This window comes from Platichthys flesus, chromosome 12 (genome assembly GCF_949316205.1).
Source record: "Platichthys flesus chromosome 12, fPlaFle2.1, whole genome shotgun sequence".
Lineage (NCBI taxonomy): Eukaryota > Metazoa > Chordata > Actinopteri > Pleuronectiformes > Pleuronectidae > Platichthys > Platichthys flesus.
In genome coordinates this window covers 22806546-22827937 of record NC_084956.1, presented here as the reverse complement: position 1 = coordinate 22827937, position 21392 = coordinate 22806546, and the positions used below count along the sequence as shown (strand labels likewise).

The 21392-nt window shown below is 41.1% G+C and overlaps 1 protein-coding gene across 4 annotated transcripts in view; it reads left to right on the top strand.

The window, feature by feature from the left end:
* Nucleotides 1–18003, top strand: part of hspa12a (heat shock protein 12A) — a 55645-nt gene extending 37642 nt beyond the window's left edge. For 2 of the 4 annotated variants that reach the window (XM_062401409.1, XM_062401408.1), the window contains exons 7-12: nt 4744–4915; nt 7231–7317; nt 9934–10038; nt 10144–10402; nt 12578–12681; nt 13399–18003. In XM_062401409.1, coding sequence (XP_062257393.1) covers nt 4744–4915; nt 7231–7317; nt 9934–10038; nt 10144–10402; nt 12578–12681; nt 13399–14030 — 1359 coding nt within the window. In that variant the 3' untranslated portion in view covers nt 14031–18003. Of the gene's footprint in view, nt 1–4743; nt 4916–7230; nt 7318–9933; nt 10403–12577; nt 12682–13398 lie in introns of all 4 variants that reach the window. The other 2 variants (XM_062401407.1, XM_062401406.1) reach the window with 1 other exon arrangement.
* Nucleotides 18004–21392: the final 3389 nt, after the last annotated feature.

The window sequence follows — 21392 nt, the reverse complement described above, 5'->3', positions numbered from 1 at the left end:
AAAATAGTGTATTACAATGTGCATACTGCATTTTCAGTTGAGTTGATTTCTTTAATTCTGTTGTCTTATATTTCAATCATCTGATAGTCACATGGGATGTTCACATATTAGTCCTATATTCTAAAATAGTTATTAATCAATGATGTCAGATCATGACTCCTGATCGTTCCTGTCACTTTAACCCTGATCTCCTGACTGTGTGCCGTCACGTTACATCTTGTATTGTGTAGCAGGTTTAAACTTTTGTCTCAAACTCTAGCAGCGAATCAAACAAACAGAAAGTTAACGTCATTCCTGCATGTGTCCTAATAACTTGTGATCATTGATGGTGTTTATTGTTAAAGTGTAAAGTGAGCACAGGTCAGTGGGGGAGTAAGGAGGATGCAGACTCTGACAGAGACTCTGGCACAGGACGACAGGACCTTTATTGAGCGCTGTCCTGGTCCTGAAGCAGCGGTGGAAACCTGATGAAACATTGATCGTAGCAAAAAACATGAAAATGTCCAGTCGTCCACCTCTATGCAGGAGCCGAAACATTTGCCTGTGTGCTGCTACTCCTCCTACACTCTGTGCTGTGTGTGTCAACCTAACCTGACGTGGCTGTAACTCTATTCCAGCCAGGTGATTGGTTCGGCGCTGTGCTATTCTCATTATCATTGGGTGTTCGCGTTGTCTGTCAAAACATGGAAGGAATGAGTCCTATCCAAGTTATATCGACATGTCTTCAATTTCTATCGAGGAAAAGTTATATCGCGATAATTATCGTTATCCTTTTATAGCCCACCCCTACTTGCATAGCATAATTACCACTTTTTATGTGAATGTATGATCTGCTGAAGTCTGGTGGGATCAAATGGTGCTCAAATACAAAGGCAGGATTGTTGTGTTGATGGCAGAATGTAGCTCAGGTGTAGGGCTGAACGATTAATTGCATTTGCGATAAAATCGCGATTTGATAAAACGCGTTTTTCTAATCGCAGCGTGCGCGATTAAAACATGCGAAAGAGAGTAGGGCACTGGGCTGCTGTCCTCACCCGCAGCAAGAGTGCCGCGGGACCACAAAACTCCTCTGATCCAGAAGATAGCGAAGCAAGCCTGCATCACCTACAGGGTTCTAAAGTCTTCGGCCGACTTGGCGGACTCACAGAGCGAGCGCATGCCGCTGCTGACCGCGGTGCGGGCGGCGGACCTGAAAATCACTCCGCGGAAAAGCAAGCCGTGCTCCGGGGCGGCGGGGCTCCAGAGCCCCCCGGTCACATACATGCACATCTGCGAGACGGAGGTGTTCAGCATGGGGGTGTTCCTGCTGAGGCCCGGCGCCTCCATACCGCTGCATGACCACCCGGACATGAACGGGAATCTACGGAGCTGCTGATCCGCAAACTGCCCTTCCAGCGCATCGAGCTGGCCCGCGGCATCCGCGGACACAGAGCTTAAACTGCTTCTGCTCCACTGATTATAACAACGCCGCTTTCCAACACTTATAAAAATGAATTCAATGTGGAAGTATTCAGAATACGTTACTCAAATTGGTTGGGCATGTATTCTGTAACGGAATACGTTTTCAAAGTATCCTTCCCAACACTGGAAATGTTACTGACTTGGGAGCAGTAAACCACCTACAATAAAAAAAAAACTGCAATCCTTGTGTTTATACTTACAATGACTTTGATTAAATTACTTAAATGCACACTGATTTGTTTTTCTTGTTGCTGTAATGAGCAGTTAAATAAAAATGTGGGACAGAGTATTGTACAGTAAATGTATCTAATATTGTGTTCGCGATCACATCGCAATCGCAATTTTGGGGGAAAAAAATCTCAATTAGATTATTTCCCCAAATCGTTCAGACCTACTCAGGTGTACATGTGCATCAGCAGGAAACAGGAAATCATGCTCTTACAGAAAAAACTGTTACGATACGAGACGGATGGACCCCAGAGCGGAGGCAAAACACAGAGCACTGAGGTGGTGCGTTCAATGACGTTTATTTAACGTGGGACAAGGTGGATAGACGGGGTGCTGATGGCTCCGGGAGTTCTTCAGCGCAGGGGAGAGGCAGGAGGGCAGGACGAGGGAGTGCTGATGGCTCCGGGAGTTCTTCAGCAGAAATGGAGAAGCAGGTGAGCAGGATGACGGGGTAGCTGATGGCTCCGGGAGTTCGTCAGCGGGAAGGAGAATCAGGTGAGCAGGATGACGGGATAACTGGAGGACAGGAGAACAGACACGAGGATTAACTGGGAGAATAATCACAGGAGGATATGACTATGAGCCGAGAACGCGAAACTACCACTGTAGTGACAAGGACGAACTTGCGATGACTCCGTGCTCAGCCAGGGCAGATATAGGGAGCAGTTGATGAGTGCAGGTGCGCCTGGTGAGCCGGGTCATCTAGTGAGACGAGCAGCACCTGCGGGAAAAAGGAGAGGAGAGAGGACGAGGGGCACAGAAAACTGTGACAAAAACACAGAAATACAAGCAAAATGAGGAAAAGCCACACACACCAGGAAAGGAGAAAACAGCAGGAAAACAAGGGGAAGGGGCAAGGAAATCCTGACAAGTCCTAAAAACAAGTTGATGTGCTTGGAAGAGTATTACTCACATAGGTTTCATTGTCATCCTTTAAGTGGGATAAAAACAGTTTAATATGGTGCCATTAAGTTCCATTGTATTTTCCAGTTGGTCCGGTAATACAGCTTATTCTGGTCAACTTTCGAATTGAGATCCAGTAATACTCAGACTGAAAGTTTTGTTTCAGTCTCCACCAACTCCTGGCATAAACTTGTAGCTCTTCATGCTTGCATTGTTATATGATCCATTGATCATGTAGAAGTATTGATGGAAGAAATGATTCAACATAAGTCCTCTCATTTGACTGGACAGAGAGGAAATTTGCTGTTTTCAGAAATCCTAATACGTCTCAAATCGGGAGCCAAATTAATACATTGAGTTTTTGAACAATGCCTTTGGACAGATTCAGATTCCTGGCTCCCTGCTGGCTCCTCCAGTGATGTAATTGTTTTTGCCCCGGTCACATCCCTGGTGTGCATGCTACAGGAGGAAGGAGGGGGAGGGGACTTTAGCTCTTATCTGCAGTGGGGCTGGAGGGATGAGCTGAAAGGGAGAAGATGTAATAAATCACAGAGGTGGAGAGAATGTGAGCAAAAGAGGAGCCGGGCATCTGCAGTGACTCAGCATTAAGTGTAGATCATTGGATTGGCTATGGAGGAACCAAGCGATTGCCAGTACACTGTTACCACACCTTTTCTCTTCACGTCATAGAGTAGTTCTCCAGGAGCCATGACACAACCCACGTCTCTGAGGCATCCCTCACACCCAGCACTATTTCTTCTCTGGCTGCTTTTGACTCACTATAAAAGCAGCACTGCTTCTTCAGGCATGATCTTTATTCAGGTGCAAAACAAGGCAAGTCATCTGAGAAATATGAGTTAAAGGGAACCATAGAGACTGAAGTAAATCTGAAACACACACCACATCTGAAATATGATCACTGCAGGGATTTGTTGTTTATAGTGACACAGTGTCATTTATAACTGCTGTTAGCTGTGGTACTCAAACAAACCTTGTTATTCATTCAGGCTTGGATCTAGATTTCATGTTTGTCACAGACATTTTTAAACTGCTATCACCAAGGAAAATACACATCATATTTCACCCATACTGTACTGTGATTAACTTATATTTTTACATGAAACTCTGCATATAATGTTAACATCAATAGTTCCATCATAGTAAGTTTGATTAATTTAGTTAAGGTTCATCTCACACATTTAGACAGGTTCTCATTGGCTATTGTGACTTATGCTGCAACACATGATCAACAGCAGCCTTATATGAACATGTCATGGCTGTAGTGATAAACATAATCATATAACAAGCTTTATATAATTCAGCCATTTACTGTATGAACAGAAGCTAGTAACTTCATTAGTAGGAGGCCAATTCCCAGAGGCCTTTTGCACTAAAATAAGTGTGTATACAGGTTTTTAAACATTGATAAAGAAAAGGAGACTGACCCCTTTTCTATCCTCAGTTGCCCTTCTTCTATTCTGCTTGTGTTTCATGTTCAGTGCTACGAACACACCAGAAAATAGGGTTAGTAAACAAGAAAGTAGCTTGGAGGACAGTGATTATGTTTACGGTGGAAAATTGTCGTTTCCATCATCGATGACCAGAGCCGGTGCAAGTAAATACTTGTGACTAATGCAGTGTCATCTGACCATGACAGAGTGCTGTTTGCACTCTTTACACTGAAGACTAATCCAGACGTTAGAGGGTTTTTACTTCGTTAGTGTATAACCAACACTGTCACTGACTTTTAGAAACATAAAAAAAATGTATATAGGCTCCAGCTTTAACCACAATCACTAGTTTTCTTCCTGCCAAAGCTTTTCAATTGCAGATATTCATGAAGACAGTATTATTGTATGTTGTATAATGACTTAGTTTCATGTTTAAGTGTACCTGGCTTTCTCACATGTTTGTATTGTTGCACTTAGTAGGATTAGTACATTATCTGCCTGCTAGTTTAGACCTCAGGAAATCAGTTGCTTGGACAACATGTTGAGATGGAAACCAGTCGCCTGTCATACAGCTGTTTTAATTGTGTGTGTGTGTGTGGGGGGGGGGGGGGGGGGGGGGGTGTTGATAATTGAGAAGAACAATAGTTTATGTTAAAAGTTAAACCATGTGTTTTCCTTTCTGATTTCTGCCCTTGTGTAGTCTGGTCTGGTGTGCCGTGAAAACCCAGAGCAGCTGATCATCTCTTTAGAACCCGAGGCAGCATCAATCTACTGCCGCAAGCTCCGCCTCCACCAGATGGTGGACCTGGGCACCCAGACCACCCAGAATGGCTTCAGCCCCACTGACAATGCAGGGAGTGCAACAAACCAAGGTATGTCCCATCAACACTGACATCAAGTGGTGCTGTTTCATTTGATACAGTGATGATGTTTCCACTCAACAATTCTCACCATGCTTCGTCTATAACTAATCATGCATGCCACCATACTGATTATCTTTATTAATGTGTGTGTATTTATTGCCTCCTGATGAATGTCATGTCTTCCATATTTTCTTCAGATCATGGTAAACAAGCCTTATTTCTACATTCAAATACAAAGTGCATGAGGGTTTAAAAGCACATTGAATTTTTATTTCTTTCCAATCATCACATTTCCTGTTGCTCTGGCCTCTTTTTCTGAGATTCACTTCTATACAACAACAAAATATCATTAATCGATAATTCGTGTCTGTGGTTTTACTGCAGGGATCAGACCTCCTCACAGCTCAGTGCTGATGGGAGTGTGAATTTTACATTGTCAGCCTATACACTGATTAATACAGTGACTAACCAACCCTAACTAGTGATAACCTTTATTTGTGTTGCACCTTTCTTAACAACATTACAAGGTGCTTCACAAAACGATAAAATCAAGAGTCAAACAACAATAGAACAATCCATCCATTATGTACACATATAGACACCCTGTAGAGATCCGCAGCACATCTCATGGCCAACATTTTGCAACAAAAAATAATAAAATAAATTGACAAAAAGAAATGAAAGCTCTTTAAGGAGGAATTTAAAAGCAGTCACAGATTTAGCATTTCTCAGCATGAGCTTTGAAAGATTGACTCTGTATGCAGCCTTAAATTTGGATCAGTGTGCACTGTCCACCCTGCATGTGCACCAACTGAACTGGAAGCTCCTTCGGATGCTTGAATATCCTGTATGGTCATTAAGCAGTTGCACACATACTGTTTTCATGTTGTTCAGCCAAACACAACAAAAAAAATAGCTTTTCTTCTTCTTCTCCTTCTTCTTGTCAGGTCACCATTATTGTCGTTAGTAGGCACGTGTGTAATGTGCATGTGTCTGCAGCTCCCTGATTATATTGTGTCCGCTTTCCACATCCACCATGGAGCATTATCAAAAACTTATGGTTAATATAGGCACACTGTTTTCAAATTTCAAAAAGTGACCTACTTTGAAATCTAACAATACAACAAACCGACAGGAGAGAGTCAGTGCAGTATCTAAACTATAGGTAACACGGGACTATTCATTTGACCAGTTCCAGCTTATTACCTCTTCTTAAATAAAACATTTAAAACCAAGATACATTAAGGAAAATCATTACATTTCTAACTATAACATAATTGTTACAAGTCTTTGGTCTTTATTCCCGTCTCTTTTTCACATTTTTACAAATTTTGATGCAAACGTTTAGAACACATGCAATTATAAAGATATAGATACAATTTTTGGAAAGGTAAAACCTCAGAGGGACAGCTGGTATTTAGCAGCATGTCAAGCAGCAACAGCATATACCCACCTCTCCCTCCTTCTTCCACCTTTATTTGTGCAAATGTTTTTGTTCATCATCAACAAAAAGACAGGTTCACAAGGGAGCTTTTGGTTTATACTATTATATGTGAAGATAATCATTGACTCAGATTCAACTGGTCTGTATAATTTATTAGAGACAACAGTTTAACCTAAATCTTTATTTTATAAAGATTAAGATTTATTAACATGGTTAGGTCTTCCTGCTATTAGCCAGTCAAACTCAGTTCACATGGCCTGACTGTCATGCAGGTTAAACACCCTGTAGTAGACTGTGCTTGTAAGAGGAAGTAAATGAATACAAAAGAACTGCTGAGTCGATGTTGGATGAGCTGATCTGGACTAAGGGTTCAGTTATAGTGCAGATAGTTACTTTTATTCATCTTTTATTTCATGGTCTGTCATACTGCCTCCTTGGCATGTTTTCTTTAGAAAGTCACGTGTGTGCATTTATTTCTAAAATCTTATTTTTTGTAAACCCTATTTATGTGCCATTGCTTGGCAGTGTCTTGTTCTCTTCTTTTACTGCATGTTCACTCTGTGAGGAACATTATTTGTGTGTGCATGTGTCTGTGTTCGTACGTGTGTGTGTGTATTCTCTAATTATTAATAACTTAAATGATCCATGCCTAATTCTATAGGAATCAGCTTTTGCTCACATGATACAAGTGCATCTCAGCCTGCTGCTTGCTGCCTCTCACACACACACACACACACACGGACACACACACACACACACGGACACACAGACACACACACACGGACACACACACACACACACACACACACACACACACACACAGCAGAGCTTCACGCCTTCATCACGCTCACCAGAACATTCTTTCTCTGTTAACAACCAGCCAAGGAGCATGTTCGGCGCAACCGGCAGAGCCGCACCTTTTTGGTGGAAAATGTCATAGGGGAGCTTTGGTCGGAGCTGGAAGAAGGTAGAGTAACTTCTTTTACTCATCTGTTGTGATTTTCTTTCCTTCTTTAGAGCAGTGGTTCTCAACCTTTTTTCAGTGACGTACCCCCTTCGAAGAAAAAATTCTGCCGAGTACCCCCTAACCAGCGCAAAGCATTTTTGGTTGAAAGAAAGATGTAATGTGATTTATTAAGCCTTGTAACTAGACACATTCAAATTTAAAACTCCATCAATGTCCATAACATTGCTCATTTTTAGTGGTCTCTCTTGAACTATTTCGAAATAAAAAGATATAAAAATAACTATTATAATTATTATCTCAATATAAATAAAGATTTGTGCACCTCAAAATAATTATCAACTTAAAGTGACCTCTTTTGGGATCATAATAAAGATATGTTCTCAAACTGAACTCATGAGCTTAATTATAGCTAAACACTTCTTCACAAAAAATAAATCATTAACTTAATTTTAAATAAAAGATTAGCTCAAAACATATTTTTTTAATATTTATCATCTTAAAATATCTTCTTTAAAGATCGAAAAGAATACTGACAGGTAGCTTGTTTCCGTTTGCTTTGGGGAGGCTTTTCGCATCGTGTCTTGAGAGGACCTGAATTCAGAAAGTTTCCTCTTAAAAAACTCAGGTGGCTTACCAATATGAATTTCATGTTTTGTCTGGAGATACCGCTGAAGATATGGTGGCTTAATGCCACTGTTGGCTAATCTCTCCCCACAGAAAAAAACAAAAAGTGTAAATAACCCAATCTATGTTATTGTTAATATTATTGAAGTGTCTTTCTGTTATTTTATTGTGAAATATTTGCTCGCTTTAAGGTCATACAATTTCGTTTCCGCTTTTGTATTACATGCTTTTATTTTGAAAGGGTACCGGTAGAGACGCGGACTTCTTGTTATGAATCATTAATTTCACAACGGAAAACTTTTACGTTTTAGGGCCCCTCCGAAGAGGCACAAACTCTCACGGTGTTGTTTAGGGAAGGCTCTCTGCTCTGGTTTCGCCTTCTATAGTACTTGTCCCTCCGTGTTTCAGCAGCATTGCTCCTGCACTTCAACTCGACTCCATTGTTGAAGTTTTCAAGGCAGGTGATTACCGATGACAGGCGATGACAGGTGGCGTGTGCCAGGTTGGGTCAAACCATCGGTATGGGGGAGACTCTGTTTTTTTAGGATAATTAAAAAACAGAGTCTCAGAGCCTACTGAACATACAATTTAGTTATGAACTTACACTTATATTTTATTGTATATTTGTTAAATAACAATTTTTCAAAGATTTTTGAATGGATGCTAATTTTAAATATATTAAAAAAAAATCTCAAGTACCCCCTGGAGTACCTTCAAGTACCCCCAGGGGTACGCGTACCCCCATTTGAGAATCACTGCTTTAGAGGGTAACTGCTCTTGCTGTTTGCTATGCTGCAAATCTGTCATATTAGGTACAGGCAAGGGGCTCTTGCGTGCGTGCATACCCCTTCTTGTATGTCTCTAAAAATGCCTTAAGTGCATTAACCCCGAGGGTACAAACCCAGCACAACAAGAATCAAGAAAGTAACATCTCCTGAAAAATAAAGCAAAACAAAGTTTTATAAGTCATTGCCATTTAAGTGCTACTAAATTGTTAGTTTCAAAAAGTTTATTTTTTCTTAATTTTTTTATATATTATATTTTAAGACATTGATGCAGGGGCAGTAGTTTGGACACCCCTGCTTTAGACAGTGGACTCAAATGGAGCAGGCAGAGGATCAGATAGGTCGGCAACAAACTTCCTGGTACAATTAACTGTTATGAACATCTGTTGTAAACATCCATCCCACTACACAGACTGATGTTGTGTTTCCTACCGTACTTACTTTAGTCATGCACACGCAGTTTGATGAGAGACCTTTTTTACTTGGAAAAAAGGAGGTTGGATATTCTACAACCAGGCTGATTGCCTGACTTCACTGTTGTCTTATCATTAATCTCTCAGATTTCAGCTTTGAAACTCTGAATCCAATGTTATTATAACTGACAGAAATAATGGACACACTCAGGTCACAATATTGTCCCTCAGTGCATTATAATCAAATGTACAAATACACAAAATGAATCATTGACTTGGTTTGAACCTGAAGAAACCTGATGCGTGTCCGTGTTGAGAAATCTAAGTCCAGCTGAAAGCTTCTGCTCTGTAAATCCGAGGCCCGGTGTCCTTCTTTATTTCACTACCCCGTAAAGGAAGAATCTCTAGTTAATATTTCCTGTTGCATGTAGTTGCTTAAAATGTGACCTTGAATATCTTTTAATTTGCACATCGTCTGATGTCAAAACTGTCGTCTGTTGTCCATGAGTTTCACTATTTACCATGTCCAGTTAATCTCCTATCATCACTTCTTCGAGTGAGCTTGCTGACACTACAGCCACAGAAATGTTTGTCAGCAGTCCTCTCTCCGTTTGGGAAGCTGAGGAGTCAAGTCAATCCTCCCCTGAGAATCTGAAAGCAGCAGATGTAGATATATATAATACAAGGCAATGAGTCCTGTCAGGAAAGATGCTGCAAGATAAGTTGCATTCCAGGTGCCCGGTGCCTGAGCTCATGCAAACTCTTTATTCTGTTCTTGTGTGTTTTCTGTGCAGGAGATCGTTATGTAGTGGTGGACTGTGGTGGAGGAACAGTGGACCTGACTGTTCATCAGATCCGTCTTCCAGAGGGACATCTGAAGGAGCTCTATAAGGCCTCAGGTAAAAAGACCCACAGTGTAACACAAGGTGGCTTTGCTCTGTTTCCTGCACACGGTCTTACCTTGACGAATTGTTCTGATCAGTCACAATCCCCTCTTTTCCCAGGTGGCCCCTACGGCTCTATCGGTATTGACTACGAATTTGAGAAGCTGCTGTGTAAGATCTTTGGTCAGGATTTCATCGACCAATTTAAGATCAAGAGGCCGGCCGCCTGGGTGGACCTGATGATTGCGTTCGAGTCTCGGAAGAGAGCAGCGGCCCCGGAACGTACCAACCCCCTCAATATTAATCTGCCTTTCTCCTTCATCGACTACTACAAGAAGTTCAGGGGCCACACCGTGGAACATGCCCTACGCAAGAGCAAGTAAGTGCAACCAGAAAACCAGGGGCCGAACCCTGAACTGGAAAGAAGATTATATTTAACAGCTGCATTACTTTTATTTCAACTTTCAGCTGTGAAAAAATAATAAAACACCAAGAGAGAAAAGAAAATACACAATAAAAATACTGGAAAGAGTGATTGCCGCTCTTTTTAAAATTTATAATTATAAATATAGTTTTTAAGAGTTGACACAGTAATAGTTTAGTATTATTATATTATATTTTTATAGTGAAATGATAAGTTGTATGCGGGTCTGGTTAGCCTAGCCTAGCATTGAAGAAGGTTGAGCTGGTAAAGCTGGTTAGTCTGTCCAAAGTCAAAAAGAACATCGATCAGCATATCTGAAGATCAAATAGTAACACGCTGTATCTCTTTACAACCTGCAGAAACAGAAATTAAGTAACAATATCTTTGGACTATTTCTTGGCAAACAATAGATTGTGTACCCATCAGTTACTTTTGTGTCACACACATTGACGACCAACACTTTCGCTAACTCAGACTGGATAAATCAACATTATTTGGTCTTCACGTACAGAAATGATATACCTTATTATTTGCGTATAGAATGGGGAATTGAGATCGAATCAAGTTTTTGAACATCATATTTTGAGCTGTCTACTCTTTCGATGTCTCAGGACAGATGTTAATACCTGGTATGGACAGGTTCTTAGTTTCCAGTTAAAGCAGACACACTTGAACTGAGGGAAGAAAAATACTAAACACAGCATCAGAAATCAGTGGTAGACAGAGAAAATATGAATAGTGACATATCCTTTCAATGTTGGCCATTAGAACTCTACAACAACTGACTTCTGGGATCACTATGGAGACTACACTTTAGTCGCTCTGTTTTGTCTGGATTTTAATAATCCCGGTGTGTGACATTAAAAAAGATTTCCATGGCTGAAATTGGAGCCCTTAGTGGCCTCCAGGCTCCTCTGAAGACTGACTGGAAGTGCTCAGCCTGCCTCAATTTGCTGGAAAGCCTTGGGTGGGGCCAACATTAACACTATCCCACACACAGTATGTAGACATCACACCCTCGCATGTGCACATCACAACTGATCACACTCATGGGAACCAGTCAGATGGATACTATGGATTCTTGCAGATGTCTAGGTATGGCAGACGGCAGCAGATACAGGCAGGACTGAGCGAGACAGTTTCAAAATAAATCAATGACAGAGCTCCACACAGAGCCTGGGCTGTCACTGGTCTGTGCTACTGGGTTTCACACTGGAAAAAATGGCTGAAAGGGAAATATTCCAACACAATGTTCCAAGCTATGGTCAATGTAGTGAATAGACACAACAGTTTGTAGAAGAGGCTGGTTCACAGTGGGGGAGCCTGGTTTATCATCCCTTTAAAATAATCCAGTTGACGAATATTTCTTTATTAAAAAAGTACTGAGAAAGTACTGAGCTTTTGTGAATAAATTCATAATATTACAGGAAAAAGTTGTAAAGTTTATCATAATTTTAGAGTAGGTGTCATTGAAGGGGGGGGGGGGGTCAGAAGATCAATCTGTTGCCTGCGTTTAAATGAGGAATGTGGAGGATCTTGTTAAGTTCTACTTTAATATATGTGTCTTATTAACTGAGTTTATTCTGAAGAATAAACCTCATAGACTTGAGGGGAATTGCAGAGGTCGACTGTATATTGTTTGTTAATTCATGTGATATTCAAAGAGGTTTCATATTTTCACAATGAGATCGATAAAAGATTTGGATCCAGAAAGAGTTCAACATTGGTTTTCTTACCTGCTTATTTCCTACAATGTTTTTTCTTTGTTTTCTTCAACATGGCCCTAATACTCACAATGTATCAAATTAATGTGTATTGAAAAACGTGACCCATATCAAGGATTTTTATCCCATTTGTAACAAACATCATATGTCCGGACCTCAGTAGTGTTGCAGATAGTGCTGAGCTATATTTAGTAATACTTTTATATCGTTTTACAAAATTATGTAAAAGATTCTTAGCAGATTGAAAGTGAAACCGAGTATAGAGTACTGAGCTAAAGTGATTTATATATTGATAACCTTGTCGTGTTAGTTTGACTCATATCTCCCAGCTCTAGTTTCAGATGACTTTACATTAACAGAACTTAGTCGACTACATGTAACCGATCTTCTCTCGTCTCCTCTCCAGTGTGGATTTTGTTAAATGGTCGTCTCAAGGGATGCTGAGGATGAGTCCAGACGCTATGAACTCCCTCTTCAAACCCACCATAGATCACATCATCCAGCATCTCAGTAAGCTACACCCATAACTCACACACCTCAGACACGCATAACTATATGTTTCACTCTGTATACTATACAATATACAATACACTCTATAGAAGTTTATGAGATTGTAAGGGATGTGTTTCTGGGTTGGTCTCCTCCTAAAATCAGTAAACCTACATTATTCATAACCACCTTAACCAGTGGAAAATAGGTCACATTACTTTAGCATGAATTGTTCCGCTCAGATTGTTGCTGGTGGTTGCTATATTTCGATTTTTAGTTTGTACTTTTTGCCCTTGATTTTTAGCAATCACTTTTTATCTATGAACAACTTTAAAATACTACCAACCAGAAAGGCGCTCAGCAGCATGCAAACATCTGCCAAGGCCCTACAGTCCCCTTATGAAATCACATTTACTAAAACTAAATTCTGATTTCTTTTTAGATTTGCAGCAAATTGCGTACATAAATATCAATCCAGATATGATAAACTCCATGAATTTAGTCTCATGAAAATGACGAAATTGTTTATATGTATGGGTTCTTATTTGGTTCATGCCCGACCCTCCTCCAGCTATCATAGAAATGGGTTGACTAGTTTTTGAATAATCCGACTAACTAACTACCTAACAAACACAGACGAAAATTCTACCTCCTTGCCGGAGGTATTTCATTCATTCATTCGTCAAGTTATAGTAATAAGGGTTGTGTTCATTGAGATTCTCTGTGTCTCTCTTCCAGCCGAGCTATTTGAGAAGCCAGAGGTGAGCGACATTAAGTTCCTGTTCCTAGTGGGAGGTTTTGCTGAGTCGCCCTTGCTACAGCATGCCGTCCAGAACATGCTCCAGGGCCGCAGCCGCATCATCATCCCACATGACGTGGGCCTCACTATTCTGAAAGGTGCTGTGCTGTTCGGCCTGGACCCCAGCATTATCAAAGTCCGCCGCTCGCCCCTCACATATGGTGTGGGCGTCCTCAACCGCTTTGTTGAGGGCAAGCATCCACCAGAGAAGCTGCTGGTGAAGGATGGCACCCGATGGTGCACTGACGTTTTTGACACCTTCATCGCTGCAGACCAGTCCGTGGCACTGGGTGAGATGGTGAAACGGAGCTACACGCCGGCCAAGCCTTCCCAGCAGGTTATCGTCATCCACGTCTATTGCTCGGAGAAGGAGAGGGCTGGGTTCATCAGCGAGCCCGGGGTCAGGAAGTGCGGAACACTTCGTTTGGATGTGAGTGGAACGGAAAGCACAGCGCCACGCCGTGAGATCCAGACGCTCATGCAGTTTGGAGACACAGAGATTCGGGCCATGGCAGTGGATGTGTCCACTGGACGCACTGTCAAAGCTAGCATTGACTTCCTCAGCCACTAAGTAGACCGTGAGAGCTAATGTAACAGAATTATTGGAAGTATACGAAATGGAAAATACAGCTTACTCACATACACACATAGACATACATACACATATATACACACACATTCACATACAGAGCCAACAAGCTGGGGATATTTACTTGAAAGTGTTTAAGGATATTCAATCTCAAGGCCCATGAACATTCTTAAACTTAAACGCGGGATTACAGTCAACTGTAGAATCTGAAAAGAAAACATGCCTTTTAAGGTCTGTTTATTCACGTCCGTCCCAGTAGTTAATTTGCTGACAAGATCCACAGTGTTCACACACTCATAACAAACCCAATTACCCCCTTAGGACACAGATGCATCTGCACAGGGTCAGATTTAGGAGCTTGTTATCAAAATGAGTCAAACCTGATAATAATCCAACACAACCATGGTGGAAACATTCAGAACACGTCTTTGTATGCTTCAGTTTCTTTATTGCCGCAGCAGGTCATCGTATTTCATCAATGATTCTGATTTCCACTGTACTTCACAGCAGTTCTTAGGGCCATTCCAGTGGTTTTCATTATTCCTTTGAACGTTCTGTAAACCATTAACACGTAACACAGCTACACACAGCATATCGATAGAAATCCTCTGAACAGGTTCTTAGTTACCTTAGCTGTAGTGCTGTTGCAAAGGCTAACTGTGGGTGTCATGTTCTCACCTAATAAAGATGAAATGGTTAACGTGTTAGCAAATACCCCACTATTCACATGTGGAGGACATGAGACCTGTATGGAGACATTAGCATCAATGCTTCCTCTCCTATTTAAGTCTGTCCACCAGCTACCTGTTTCCTGTTTGCTGCTGGTCTGTGGGTTTATCAGACGAGTGATGAAGACAGTGAGACTGAAACAACCTGTAAAATAGTAAAACCAAAACAGTTCGCTTAAAGATGCTAAAATCTGTAGAGCTGAGGAGAAACTGCAGCTTATTGACAAATAACCTTTTTGTTAACAGGGAAATAATGATAATGAAGATACTTGGCTTAACGAGGGTTAACAGTTACATACAGGAAGTATTTGTTTTAGTCCAGTTAGAGCTGTTAAATACACAACAGCTCAAGAGGAAAATGCCAACTTTATAGATTCAGGTTCTTATTCACCCTCCTAAATGACTAGGTACTGAAGAAAATCACATATTACCACAAAGGTACAGCGTTTAAAACTCAAACCAACCAGTAAAACTTTTCAATCATGCAAAGCCACCAGTCTGGTTCTAAAGGAATGTGCTGTGAGCTCAGTCTGAAAATCAAGTGCAGCCATCAGATGTGCTTAATTGTTGCCTTTATTTCTTTTTGCTTGTGACTAATAGATGTGGACTAAACACCACTTGCTCACTTGAATATTTTGAAGCCATGTGTGACTCCAGTCGAGAGAATGAAGTGTGTTTATTTCTGTAAATACAGTATTTAAATATTGTACAGATTTATAGCCTTGTTTCAGCAGCTTTAGAACCAAGAGCGTGTGTGTGTGCTTGAGTTTGTGTGTGTTGGTGTGTGTGTGTGAGTGCGTGTGCTTTCTCATGAACATCTCAACATTTATTTCCACACCAGCCATAAGCATGAGAGGCCCAGGCAGGTTTGATTGCCTTGTTCATTCAGAATGAGAGATTTAATGTGTTGCCAGTTTTTTTTTTTTTTTGCAAACATGAAGAAACTTGAATACCTCTGTCCTTTGAGTGAACAGGTCTGCTGTTAGTTTTGAAAAGAGCAGGATCTGAATGTGTCCAGTCCCCCTTCCCATCCACCCTGCAGCACAGCTTCTGCAGGGATTTCATTGTGATTCATTGCAAATTCAGCAACTAATTATTTCCAAGAAATAAAAACTAGAGCTGTCAAATATATTAAACATGTTTGTTTGTGTTTTACAGCTGAGGCATAGTCACACGAGCCAAAAGCCACAGTTCCACATGGCTATGGAAGGTTAACATTTCAAGTCTTAATTGAAAGAGTGCCTAGTGTGAAGAAATTGTGATGTCGGGAGTCACTCATCCAATCGGAACATGCGGTGTGTTCCTTCACCCTCTTGACGATATACTGAAGCTTTATATACGTGTGAGCTCAGACTTAATCACTGAGAATCACACTGATCCAAACATCAACACGCTCATCTAACGTCCTCGTGAAAGTACGTGTGTAGGTTGAGTTAAAGGGCCATTACTGAGTTCTCTCTGATCTTCTAACCCTAACCCTGCTGGCAGCAAGGAGAAGGAACCCTGGTGGAAAACCTTGTTCAAGCTCAGTGATGTAATAACGTAATACATCATGTAGCGGCTGGTGGCGGATGGTTTGTTTCTCATTCGGCAGAGCAGGATTACTTAACGACTGGAAGGTGTGACAGCTAGCATGGAAGCGTCCTCTGTTGTGCCTCTAAGGGGGGTTTGATTCTTTAAAGGTCAAAACTGACTAAATGAGTACTTTCAGGGGAGTGTCCTGTCCGGCCGTCTTTCTTTCCTGGTGTGACCAAAGTAGATGTGATGCACCAGTTGCTTTGTAAAGTGGGTTTGATTGGCAGGTTATCTGTCTTGAAAAGTAGAAAAATATGCCCATATGTCCATATGTACTTTGCCTCCATAATCCAGTAAAAGATTTGCACCGGTTGCAGTTAAATACACAGATTTCATTCAAAAACATTCCTGTGATAAATGCTGCGGTGTCCGAGGACCTTGGTCTGAAAGTTGCATTTGGTTTTCCTTCCTGGTTCAGCAGATCCAGAGGGAGACTGTGCATCCAGTTCAATGCATGACCATGTGTCCCCACAGCCCAACACAGATCAGTGGGGAATCACGTGTCACACAGACTCTTAGCTGGTGAAATGTTGCAGAGCTGGACATGAAACATAAAGAGGCAACATATCACCATGATGAATACTTAAAGAACAATAAACCAAGTAATCACTGAGTCGTTGGTATTGATCAACAACCCACACAGATATATTAGTAATTATATGCTGCAGTGTTCTGGATTATAACCACTTTTAAAGCCATTTCCTTTGATTCCTTATTTTAACTGTGAATGGAAAGTTGTCTCGCTCAGTGTCTGTGCACAATTATGCACAAGCTTCAATGCTCTTCACTCCTACCGGCACTGTCTGCAATGCATGTTTCGCATGTGTCACACAGGAATGACTACACAACACGTCGCTTTTACTAGTACACAAAGTTAGGGTTACTACTGACGATGAAGATGGTGATGAAGATGGAAACTGCGGTCTTGGTTGTGTGTAAAACCCGGCTGCTTTCTGAGCTGTTGTAGATAATGTTACTGATGGCAGCTCCTAACGCCCATAGCAGGGCCACACATACTGTACTGATGATGACTAACCTTATAACCTTTGATTCCTACTACACTTCACTGCTCTGACTATTGATGGATCTCAAGTGGAAAGCTATTATAACACCACGGTCTGTTTGCGTCCTTGGATAGATAATGACATTATTGTATTTTGTTTGGCTTTGAGTATTACACGATGCACAGGACGCAATTTTGTAGCAGCTTTATAAGTAAAGCTATGATAAAATGATATGAAGACATGTATTAGCTTTCTGTTGCTGGCACATAAGGCAGCTGATGCCAGAGGTGGAGTATTTGAGTGGGTGTGATTTGAGGTAGCAGCTTGCATCATGTACAAGTATCTGCTTTACACTATCTAGACAAATATAATAGCAAATAGGTTAAAAAAAATGGCATTTAAACTGATTGAGCTTGTAGTTAGGATCCTCTCAGCCACTGTGGAACTTAACACAATGTAAACTTTGTTCTTTTGGCCTTTACTGATGATGCAAAGGAGTTTTATTTGTGTTTTTTTTTTTTATCTTCAGTTACTTAAATGTGTTGTTCTCTTTCAATCTTCACAATGTAATGGATATTTTTCTTGATAAATGCCAGGTATTCACTGTCAGACTGTCACCAATAAAATGTATGATTATTTCAAACAACACTCTGTCTTTGTTGTGTTTCCTGATAGTCTTCTGCCCACCTAACATGGTCTCTGCTCAAACTGGAAAAGTTTGAGTAGTAAGCCAGACCAGTTTCTTTCTGAGAGTCTTCTCCAGTTACTCCACTTCCTTTCACAATCCAGCAGGTTGCAGGTTAACTGGAGACCACAGACTGCCTTTAGGTGTGAATCATTGTGAATGTGAGCATGAATGGTAGTTTGTCTCTGTGTGTCAGCCCAGGAATACGCTGGAGACCTGCCCAGTGTGGACCCTGCCACTCGCCTATAAGGTCATCTGGGATGGTTTCACCTCCACTGCTACCTTCAGGGGACAATCTGTAGATATAATGGATGGATGGATGGATGGATGGAAGTCCAACTAAACAGACAGAGGCAACAAGGAACATTTAGTGATCCTGTTGTGCATGAGCATAGGAAGGATTTGACAAATGCTGGTCATGACTCCCAATCCTTTACTCCACAAAAAGAAAAGATGGTTTTAGAGGTCATCAATTTTTTTGATTTAACGGCTAAACATTAATTTTTCTGAGGTTGCTGTTCAAGCACCAATAGTTTCTGGTAATTTAATATTATATTATATAATCTGTGTGTATGTATATGTATATAAATAAAAAATCTACTTTGTCATGTTAGGCCTTGACTTTGACTTACCTTATACCAGTTTCGTGTTTGTAGATCATTTATTTTTAAACTGCTTGGGTTCGCACCTTCATGCTCAGAATGACCCTGACCTAAACACATATACTAAGGCCTTACTGCCACACATTTTCTGAGCGTATAATTTTTGGTAATATGAGTATTGTAATGTAGATTAGAACAAAACATACAACACACAGCAGGTCGTCCACTAATTTGAGGGACAATGGTTCGATTCCTGCCTCACCCACTCTGCATCTCAAAGAATGGTTGGGTAGGGTGGTGTAATGAACAGATTTGTCAGATTTTCAGATTTTTCAGATCAAAAATAACATTCCATCTGAACAATGTGCCAGTCTCCCTCCTCTTGGGTTTGAAGTGGATCACAGAGCCTGACAGAAATGTTCTCATTCAGGTGGTAGCCATCTGGGCACTGGGAGGAACTCCTGCCTCTTATAGGAAAGCTGAACTTCCCTTTAATCAGCTGACTCTGGTGTCTGGCGGCAAAAAAAAACTCTGCTCATCATAGTGCAGCAGGATCTCCCACAGAGCAACAGAGCTACACACCTAATCAAAGAGAGAGAGTCGCAGCTAATCAGAAGAGAAAAACATGAGCAAGAATGAACATGTGTGGCTCAGTGAGAGCTGCATCCTCAGTTAGATCAGTCCACATCCTCCAGCATGTTGTTTGTGTCCTCTGAGCCGGGGTTCACCTTCAGGGGCTATCCAATCCCACTCAGCACCAAGCTGCTCTGCTATGAATATGTATGTCTTTCAGTTCTGGATTGTGCACATAAACACACCCTTGCACATGCACACACACACACTTAACGAGATGTGACATCCTCTGTCCTCAACCATCAACAAGAGTCAGGAAAATTTACCAAAAATACCTTTTAACAGGGGAATAAAACGTAGAAACCTGAGCCACCTGTGAGGGATCACTCTCCCAGGATGAACAGACGTGCAATAGATGCCTCATATCATCAAAATCAAAATATTTACAACATAGATTAGAATCAATCCGACAATCAATCAAATTATCTTTATATAGCCCATATTCACAAATCACTATTTGTCTCCTAGGGCATTAACAAGGTGTGAAGTCCTCTGCCCTAGAAGACTGTATCATTGTATTGACTATTTAATACCATTGACCTTCATAGTAAGGGCCGCAGTAAGAGCTCTTGCTCTACTTTACCATCTGGCAAAGGCCAGGCCACTTCTGCTCCTGCATTTCACGAGGGCTGAGGCACAACACATGTTTACTCCTGACAGATTGGATCTCCTGCAGAGGAGTGGAAACAGCTTTCCCCTGCAGAGGCTCCTTGAATAATCAGGCATCCACAAAATCAGTGGCACCTCCAGTTTAATATAAGTCAAAGTGTTACAGTTTAAAATGTGCGTGTGTTGTTATTCAGTAGCGTAGTCGGTCAGTTCTACTTCAAAGGTAGCGAGGAAGAAACTTTCCGTCAAAGCTTTAAAAAATATCACAAATTAAACAATTAAATAAAAGAACAGAACAGAACACTGGCAAACAGAAGAACACAGGAGGATTCTTCACTTTGTATTATACAAATCCATCTGTTTTTATACATCTGAACACTTCAATTCTGCACGATTGAACTCTGAGGTTCCACATCTGTTCTTCTGATTTGTCATCGCCATGCTCCTTGTCAATGTGAGAAGTGTCCGGATATCACACTCACCTTACACAACATCATTTACAGCTGTATATCATCAGTTAACTCATCAGCTCCACATTGTTGTTGTTCTTGAACATCAAAAGACGAGGATACACAGTTTCACATGTTTGATTAGTACTGCTTCTTCCTGAGGCGGGACCTCTTTGACTCACCAATCAGGTTCAAGGACGTATCCTAGGACAAACTGCTGCAGCTTGACAACCAGTCACAGCTCTCACTAAAAAAGCTTTTCTGACTTAATGTCATCTCCACGACACTGTTAGCATTGATGCCAATTATAAAATAGCGTATTATTTATGTGCACAATAACTGTTTGGTGTTGTGTTGAGAAGAATAAATCTGCTTTAAAAACCCTGACTGGCTAATGGAGGAGCGACGGCTTCATCTAGTGGCAAGAAACGTGCACAGCAGCCAAGAGCTCCAGCACAAGTTGATTGACGACAGCTTTTTCCCACCCAGTTGCAGGAGAAGACATTTTAAATTCATAATATAATAATTAAAAAGATAATTAAGAGCAAACATTTCAAAATCATGAGCTATGCATCTTTTTGAAATGTGTCATCTTTGACATGGAAAACCATGAATCACCATCCAATCTGCTCTGCTCTGCTCTGATCTTGTATTTAACACTGTGGATGATGATGAAACAAGTCACATATCAGCTTCTGTTTTCAGTACATCGTGACTATATAGGAACAATTGGATTTTCAGTGTTGGCACAGAGTCAGTATGAAGCAGAACTCAGGTTGCAGCAAGGAGACTCCTGCACTTTCACAGTGAGTCAAGGACGGCACCAACGTCATCCAGCAGTGGGACAGCATGGATCCTAAACAAGACGACTGTTTGTGGTTTGATCCCCTCCAGTCAGTGTCCTCGAGCAAGACACTGAACCCCTGACTGCTCCTGATGCTGCATAATCGATGTGTGTGTGTGTCGTCAAAAACAAGGTCGTGAAAATGTTGGTGTTATTGAATCACACTTCTATGTTCATAAAAACACACTTTATTGAAGTGTTATCACTTAGCTGAA